This window comes from Oryzias melastigma, linkage group LG23 (assembly GCF_002922805.2).
Source record: "Oryzias melastigma strain HK-1 linkage group LG23, ASM292280v2, whole genome shotgun sequence".
Taxonomy (NCBI): Eukaryota; Metazoa; Chordata; class Actinopteri; order Beloniformes; family Adrianichthyidae; genus Oryzias; species Oryzias melastigma.
The window spans coordinates 19,528,531-19,537,209 of record NC_050534.1 but is presented as its reverse complement, the minus strand read 5'-3'; the positions used below and the strand labels follow the sequence as shown (position 1 = coordinate 19,537,209).

The 8,679-nt window shown below is 43.9% G+C and overlaps 1 protein-coding gene across 7 annotated transcripts in view; it reads right to left on the bottom strand.

Moving 5' to 3' along the window:
- tbc1d30 (TBC1 domain family, member 30) overlaps positions 1–8,679 on the bottom strand; it is a 31,649-nt gene that overhangs the window by 6,659 nt on the left and 16,311 nt on the right. For 4 of the 7 annotated variants that reach the window (XM_024286495.2, XM_024286504.2, XM_024286520.2 and 1 more), the window contains 8 exons: positions 8,579–8,677; positions 7,636–7,804; positions 6,293–6,398; positions 5,012–5,118; positions 4,804–4,943; positions 4,374–4,589; positions 4,188–4,274; positions 637–1,878 (listed from right to left, as the gene is read on the bottom strand). In XM_024286495.2, the coding sequence (XP_024142263.1) occupies positions 878–1,878; positions 4,188–4,274; positions 4,374–4,589; positions 4,804–4,943; positions 5,012–5,118; positions 6,293–6,398; positions 7,636–7,804; positions 8,579–8,677 (1,925 nt within the window). In that variant the 3' untranslated portion in view covers positions 637–877. Of the gene's footprint in view, positions 1–441; positions 500–636; positions 1,879–4,187; positions 4,275–4,373; positions 4,590–4,803; positions 4,944–5,011; positions 5,119–6,292; positions 6,399–7,635; positions 7,805–8,578; positions 8,678–8,679 lie in introns of those variants that run through there. The other 3 variants (XM_024286513.2, XM_024286527.2, XM_024286544.2) reach the window with 2 other exon arrangements.

The following is an 8,679-nucleotide window of genomic DNA, read 5'->3' as shown; positions in this document are numbered from 1 at the left end:
AAGAAAAATGTTCTTTAGTTTTCTGGGGTTACAGTGCCTTCTTAAAAAAACAAATAGTTCTGTTTTGAAAAAAAGTTTCTAAACTTTGGACTTTTGAATATCAGAAAAAATAATTTTCAAAGCAGGTTTGAGGAAAAAAAAATATGGCAAATTATTATTCTTTAAAAATCCGACTTTAAACCAAGAATCTGTGATAAAAAACTATTTTAGTGGAATTTAACAAATTAAATTATATAAACCAAAAACATAAACGTATGATCCTTTAAGAGAATATTTCAGGATTAATTAAAAAAAGCTTAATTATTAGAGTTTTAGTTTGTTTACTTTCCAACACATGAATTAATCAATTATTGTTCATGTAAATGAATCATTCTAAAACTGTGTTTAGAGTTTCCGTAGAGTTACATGAATGAATGACTGTGAATGAGTGTCTGTTCTTACTGTCCCGGCCTGCAGAGGGCGCTCACTGCCAGGATTCACGCCGTCCTGCCGCCACTTCCTGCACGACCAAAGCAGTCACGTTATTTAGGAACTTCATCCATAAACTAAGAATTAAATGAATCCTGAAGATGTTTTAAAGGAGAGATCACAGGGAATCTGATGGGATTAAAATGATCTGGAACCCAAACAAAGAGCGATTTGGCGTGAAGTGCTTTATTGTGCGGCCTAAAGACACAGGCGGAACAGAAACGCTGCAGACGGGACGCTGCGTTAAAGGGTTTCCTCCTCCAGAATCGGCTCACGTTTCGCTTCCAGTCGAAGCTTTGAAGCAGCAGGAACTCCAGAGAACGGAAGTGGCGTCTGCGGGTGGGCGGAGCCTCTGAGGATTGCCTTAAATCCAGCAGGATCTGCTGCTGCTTCAGAGGCACGCTGGCGCTCAGCGCCGGCCGGTGGTCCCGGCGCCACTGCTGCGGGTCGGGCCGCGGCTCAGCTGGGGGAACCGCACCGCCGGGGTTCTGGACGTGGGTCCATACAGGCCCAGGTTCCGCGCCGCCTGAGACTTCCTGGGCTGCTTGACGCTCGGGAACGGGCAGAAGACCTGCTGCCGGACGGCGGGGGCGGCGGAGAGGGCGGGGGTCGACGCGGACGACGAGATGTTGGATCTGGAGGAGGAGGCGGAGCAAAGGGAGGGGGTGGAGGGCGAGCAAGACTTGTAGAGAGAGGAAGGAGGAGGAGAGAGAGGGGAGAAGCCATTGGCTGAAGAGGAGGAGGGGAGGCGGGGCGTGGAGTCCGGTGACGGCGTGGAGGTGAGGGGAGGAGAGAAGGACGGAGAAGGAGGGACGCAGGAGGAGGCGGGAGGAGGCGTCGGCGGTCTGGAGGTTTCTGGACTGGAGGAGGACTCCTCGTGTTTGTGTGGGGGCGGAGGAGGTGGGAGGAGAGGAATGTCGGGTTCTGCCGGTTTGGGAGGAGGGGCGGAGTCATCTTCGTTTTTCAAATCCAGGGAGTCCATCTGGACCACCACCTCCTCCACCCCCACCTTCTCATTTGCACAGTCGTCAGGAGAGTCACTGCCCTCCCTCTGCTCCTCCTCCTCCTCGCGCTCCTCCGAATCCCCGAACCCCAGCTGAGCGCGAGCTCGGCTGATGTTCTTCCGGTGCTGTCGGACGTAAGCTCGCCACGGAGAACGCGGGCCTCCTCTGGAGCTGCCCGGGGATCCGGTGCTGTTGGAGAGGAGCGAGCTGCAGCGTTTACGTGACGGAGACCCGGGGCTGCGGGGCAGGGAGGCGGGGCCGGACCCGGGGAGCGTGGCGAGGCTGGCGGACGTCAACCTGCAGCTGCGAGGAGCGGAGCGAGGCTTCCGGCCCAGGAGGAGGTGGTTGACCACCGCGCTGGAGGGGTTGAGCTGGGAGGCCAAGACACGGGTCGCTGGACACTTTTCTGTAGGGAGGGGGAAGGGGGGAGACACACGACTGTCAGAAACAAGAAAGCTTGCAATACACAAACCGACCACCAGAGGGAGCCAAAGATCATGATCTGTCCTCCACACAAACAGAAAAGCCCAGAATGTTCTGAAGATCAAACTCAGATGTTATTAATGAAGCAGAAAGAACATTAAAAGAACCAAAGGAGACATTTCACACCCAGAAAAGAAATATGTTCAGGATTAAAGGATAACAAAAAGAAAGAATCAAGTTAGAGAGAAAATCCAAACTATTTAAAACTTTTTAAAAAATATTAAATAATTAGGGAATATTTCAGATGCTTTAGTCTCTCCATCTAATTAATTCTGAAAGCTTTGAGTTTTACATTTTAGTTTCTAGAAAAATCATCACGTTTCAAGTTTTTCAATATTAACATTTGCTGCTTTTATTCATTTAAAATAAAAAAAATAATTATTTAACTCCATTAACTCTGCTGGAACAACGTATTTAATAGATTTTGTAATTTAAAAAATATATCTTTAAAATATAACTATACAAGTAAATAAACAATCTTTAAATCTGTGTGAAATATCAAATATCTCAGTTTTTTTTGGGATTCTTCATCTTTATTTCATTCAAATCCACATCAATCTTAATTTTTTTCTGAAAATATAAACATGTTTGGTTTGTAGAGAGCAGCATGCTAGCTAGCACTATGCTAACATGTTAGTAATAACAGGCTAAAAGGTCAGCACTTTATTGCTAACACTTATCTTGTCATCTCTCACACAAAATGACCCTGACGTACCAAACATGTTAGCATGTCATCGCTTTGAAAACCATGACAATGACACGCTAACATACTGGCAAAAACGTGCTAACGTGCTGGTGACAACATGCCAAAAGAGATGTGCTAACATGTTAGCATGTCATCACTTTGACAACAATGACAAGCTAACATATTAACAGAAACGTACTAACATGTTAGCATTTCGTCACCAACAATGAGCGATACATAGGCAGGAGTTGCTAAGCTAGCTTGTTGCGTACGCAAAGTTAGACGCCATATTGGAAATGTCAAGATTCCCGTTTACTGCTGTGTTACAACTGTACAAACAGCAAAACTAGAATGTGACTTTTCACTGGTAAATAATTGCTGTCAGCTGAAAAGGAGAAAACATTTGAACAAGATCTCAGAGTTTAGGCTGATCTTGTTAAAGTTAAAGGTAGCTTCAGATTTCTCACTATTTTCAGGTTTTCTGGCAGGACCACAAATCTTTTCTGTTTTTTTGGAGGATAAATTAAAGCATATTATTGAGCGGAATCAAAGAACCTAACCAGAATTCCCTCAGTAGCTGTGAGCAAAAACCTTGGGGTACATTCTCACCCGCGAAGGTGCGTCATAATAATTACATAGTTATTTATATAAATATTTGTTGCACTTTGTGCAAGAACATTAATACAACAGCCTGGGTCTCATATTTGTGCTGGTCAGTTTTTTCCTATTAAAACTGGACCACAATCAAGCATTTTGTGGTCATTTTACTGTATTTAATAAGCCGTTTATAAATGTTTATTGACATTTCCAACATGGCGTCACTCTTTACGTACATCGGACAATGGTACCAGACTAGTGTATCGTCTCCAGCTGATTTAACTCATTGAGCATGTTGTTGTCATAGCGACGACAAGCTAACATGTTAGCAGAGATGTGCTAACTCCAAAACAGTTCAGTTTATTTAAAGCCTCAAAACTTCCTGATCAACATAAATAAAACTGAACTGAAAGATGTTTGCAGAGAATCACCTTAAATCACCTAAATTAGCACAAACAAACTCAAACTTTGGTTCCACCTTCATGTTTACTGTCAATTAAAACGTCTTTATTTTAGAAGAACTACTTTATTTATACAATTATAAATCTGAAATGTTTGTATTAGATTTATTATTGTTGTTGTAGCTTTACTTTAATCCTCAGATAACATCTTCTGAGACATAAGATTTATATTTCAACAATAGAACAATTTAAATATATATATATATATATATATATATATATATATATATATTTCTTATATGAAGGTTTATCATTTCTAATGATCTAATTTTGTTCCTTTTTAAAGAGGTCAAACAAATGGAGCTTTAAATAAATACAAATTTCAGGCTGAGAAGAAAGAAAACAGTCTGAACGTGCAGGAACATCAGAGCTGCTGACCGTCTCCGGTTGATGAAGTTTTACGTGTTGCAGCTCTGATGTTGTTGCACATTCCTGCGTCGTTTCGTGAAAGCCCCCGCAGACCCGCGGCTGTGGCCCGGCGGCGTGTACCGTCAGCTTGGCGCTCAGAACCGTCGCTCTGAGAGTTCGAGTCCTTCTGCGGAACCCGCTGACTCGTGGCCAGATTGGGTCCAGCTCCTACAAGTCACAACATGTTTTTTTTTTCTCCTTCAGGAGGGAAGTTCTCTTTACCCGGCTTAAGCCCCGCCCATCGTGGCTAGAGGCAGCCCCACCCACCTGTCCCGATGTAGAGGTGCATGGTCTGCGCCTGCTGCCGCCTCTTGATGCGCGAGTATTGCTTCTTGAGGGCGTAGATGTCAGTGCTCATCCTCTCCATCATCATGCTGTTGATGGTGGACTGATGCTCCGCCTTGGCTCCGCCCCCTCCGCCCGTTCCAGCCCCCACCGCGCCGGGGCTCAGCTCGGCGATGCTCCCGTTCTCGGCTCTCTGATCTGAAAAAGCATCCAGACATCCTTCAGACGAGCAGATTAAGACGGCGGGAATTACGGGATTACAGACGGACGCCGGATTTGGTCAGAAAATCTCACTTTGATTTGAAGGAGTTTTCAAAACATAAAGCTGGTTTTCTTTAATCCTGATCAGAGTTTGGACTGGGAACATGAGGAGCTGCTCTCCATGGGGGCGGAGCTTAAAATGTTTCCTGACCTTTCAGGTGTTTCTGGTATCTCTGCAGTTCGGGGGCCAGCAGACCCCCCAGGGGCCCCAGACAGCCGAGCGCCGTCACCATGGAGTCTTCATCGTCCATGTCCACGTCGTCATCGCTGTCCCAGCCGCCCAGACCGCCGCTGGAACATCATCATCATCGTCATCAGGAGGAACATTCACACCTGCAGGTCTCAGAGGACGGACTCACCTGCCGTTGGGCTTCACGGAGGTCGGGAACGGAGTGATGTTGTACGTGTATTTCTCCCGCAGCTCGGCCAGCTGGGGGAAAGGAAACGCCGCCATGGAGTAAACCTCCTGACCAACAGAGGACGGACACATTACCCATGAAGCTTCACTTCAGCCGAACAGTTGAAGAGTCATTTGAAACACCAGAACTTGAAGGAAAATTCTGTCAGAAACGACAACCGCGCGATGGGGACGCATCGGCACAACCTTCAAGAGTTTTCATCGTCGTGGTCATGAATGTAGACGGCGGCTGGCGGGTGTCTGGGATGACGTCACTATGAAACTGGGCGACAGCTGGGTGGTGAACCAACTGTCAGCAGCTCTGATTGGACGAGGTGTAAACGTTTCAAGAGCCAACGGCAATGTAGTCCGGTCGTATAAAGTCGGGCCGGGAATCGATCAAAAAAATTAATTAATTAATCGCAAATCTGGAAAAAAATAATCCCGATTAATCGACATAAGTATTATTATTTTTTGTTACAGTATTTGGCAGCAACTTATCTGGAAATAATCATAATATGAAATCACACTCAAATTTGTACATTAGAACATTTATTTTTATTCCTTTGAACATTGAGTCAAAAACTCAGTTTGTCTACTTTTGAATTTACTTCTGTATTTTCATTATAAAGGACTTCCTGCTGCTTATTTGGTATCATTTTAATCAGCATAACCTCTCCTATGTGACACTACCTTTATTTAGTCTTTTTTGTTCCGTATATTCAAACACTAGAGATTAAAATTATGCAAAAATAAAAATTCTCTGGAAAAATTTGATTTCTCTCCTAAGAACATTTTCTGTTTTTTCTTTTTTCTCATACATTTACTTTATTACACTAATTAGAAATAATAAAATGACTTGTTTGGGAGTTTGATCCAGCTGGAATTCTGGTCGGCTGCTCACAGGTGGGGGCGTGTCTGTCTTGTTTTAACCGTTTGCCTCATGCGGCGTCAGGGGGCGGGACTTCCACGGAGAACCGCAGAGTTTCCTTATTTTTTAGAACATTTTGTGGAAAATTTATGTCGGTTCCCATCCAAAAGAAAAATAATGGTCCGTTTCCTTTGGTAAAGCAATTAAGGATGTAATGATTCTTTGTGATTTGGTGAAAAATGATTCAAACTCGTCGACATGTTCATCGAAGCAGAAAATGTTCAAATTGGTTTGCCGCGAGTGCTGATGCCATTTCTTCATGCAGGCTCCTGTGAGTGGGTTCAGCTTCAGGGAAACTGGACTCAGACGAACCTGCATGAGTTCTGTGGCGTCGATCAGGTTCTGCTCCAGCATCTCCTGCGTGAGGCCCCCCATGGTGCTGTAGAACTCGTCTGCAGTCTGACAGTCCTCGATCCGCCTGAACAGAACCACAAAGACGAGAACGAGGGAGAAAACGATGAGTGCCTGAAAGGTTTTCATGCAAGGAAACACAAACATTCTCGATTGGATTTTCACAGAAAACCCCAGAGATTAGTGACGGTTGAGCTGGAGGAGCTGCAGCTCCGCTCGGTTCAGGTCCAGAACTGGATCTCATTTTACAGCAAATTCACTCAAAAACTCAGCATGAATTATTCAGATTTTCACACTAAAAGCATTAATAAAGTGAAGGCAGACAGAGACAGCTTTACATTTAACAGAGAGGCAGAAAAAGGTCGTTTCTAGACCTTCAAGCTGCATTTCTGCCAACTTCTGTATCTGCAATCAGGAGGTTTCACCAGCTAAAGACAACATTTATTCTCCTCAATGAGAGTTTTTGTGTTACAGCTGAGGTTATCAATATATTTATTTTTGGAATGTCTATTTTTATTAATTTCTGTCAGAGTGGGAGGTTATCTCTCATTCTTGTCCTGAGCATCTGATTGGCCGAAAATCTGAATGAAATCATTCAAACTCTGAACTGGCAGCAACACAGCGGATTATGTCTCTGTTTATGTAAATTTCCGTCCTTGTAAAGTTTGATTATTTTAGCAAATAGTTATTTGGTAAACAACTCCCAGACAAGCCCCCAAATGATGCTATTTCCATTTAGAATTACCTAGCCTGGGGCGCAGCAGTTAAAATAAGGAACCACTTATGGAACCAAATAGTTGTCTTTTTTGTAAACAAATCCCGGACAAGCCCCCAACGTCCTTTTAAAATGCGTTAGCCTGCAGTGGAACAGTTGAAATACAGAACTACTAGCTGAAACAAATAGTATTCTGTCTTGTACACAAATCCCGGACAAGCCCCCAAATTACGTCACTTTTACAATCCCTTAGCGGCTAGCCTGGGCACAACGGTTGAAATATGGAACCACTCACAGAATCAGAGTTGTGTTTCTTGCAAACAAATCCCGGACAAGCCCCCAAATTAAGCTACGTCCTTTTAAAATGCTTTAGCCTGCGGCGCAACAGATGAAATATGGAGGCATTAACAGAATCAAATCGTTTTCTTTTGTGAACAAATCCCGGACAAGCCCCCAGCCTGGGGCACAACAGTTGAAATAAGGAACCACTCACAGAATCAAATAATTATCTTTTTATAAACAAATCCTGGATAAGCCCCCATATTATGCTACGTCCCCTTGCCTGGCGTACAACAGTTGGAGTACTCACTCTCCAAGCCTCTCCCAGATGGCGAGGGCGACCCGGAACAGAACCTCCGAACCCTCGAAGAAAACCGAGTCCCAGATCCTCAGGACGGTGTGAGGCGGCAGGCAGGTGGCGAACATGGTGAGAAACCACTGCATAGTGAAAACGTTGGTGAGAGGCGGCTCGTAGCTGCCTGAGGGGGAAGCAAACACGGGCAGACGTGAGCCGACATCACCTCAAAGACGGACACTACGAATCTACACGAAGGAGAAATTAGAAAGAGGTCATTATTTCACTGATGCTAACATGTGTGATCAGACATGAAGCACAAAAAAAAGATTTTAAAGCTCAGACTGATGAGAAAAACAGAGTTATTTTAAGATGACGAGTCAATTTTGTCAAAAGGTTTCAGTCTTAAAAGTGAACCTGGTGGGTAACCAGAACAGATCAAAGCTTCTCAAGAGCCCGACTGAAACCTTGAGGCTGTTTCAGGAGAGTTTCAGTCCTTTCAGGATCTTCAAACGACCTCCGCAGTGTGAAGAAAACCTCTTTTTAATAAAATGTTTCTAAAGCAAAGTTCAGAAAAGACATTTACTGTAATGATGTATTTGATGTTTTGCTTGTTTAGACCAGTTAATATAGTCATTATAGTAAAAAAAATCCTGTTTGTTTGAAAAGTTAAAACCTGCATAAAAAACATTTTTATTTAAGTAAGGAATACATAAAATCAAAGCTTTAAGATGATTACAAAAAAATAAAAAATAAATGAAAAAAATATTCCAATAATTTGTAAACAAATCCCGGACAAGCCCCCAAAATTATGCTAACTGAATGAATTAAGCTCAATTCAAACAAAAAGTGACGAGAAAATGAACTGATGCCCCCTGAAGAACCATTTTAAAGCCACGTCAGATGCTAATAAAGTAATCAGAGTATCCGTGGAAGAGTAAAGCGGCGGTGGGAGTACCTCCAGCTTCCCTGTTGGCTGTTTTCTGAAGGTGGTGGAGGTGCTGCGACAGGCGGGGCAGCTTCAGGCGCAGCAGGTCTCTGAACACCGCCATGTCCACT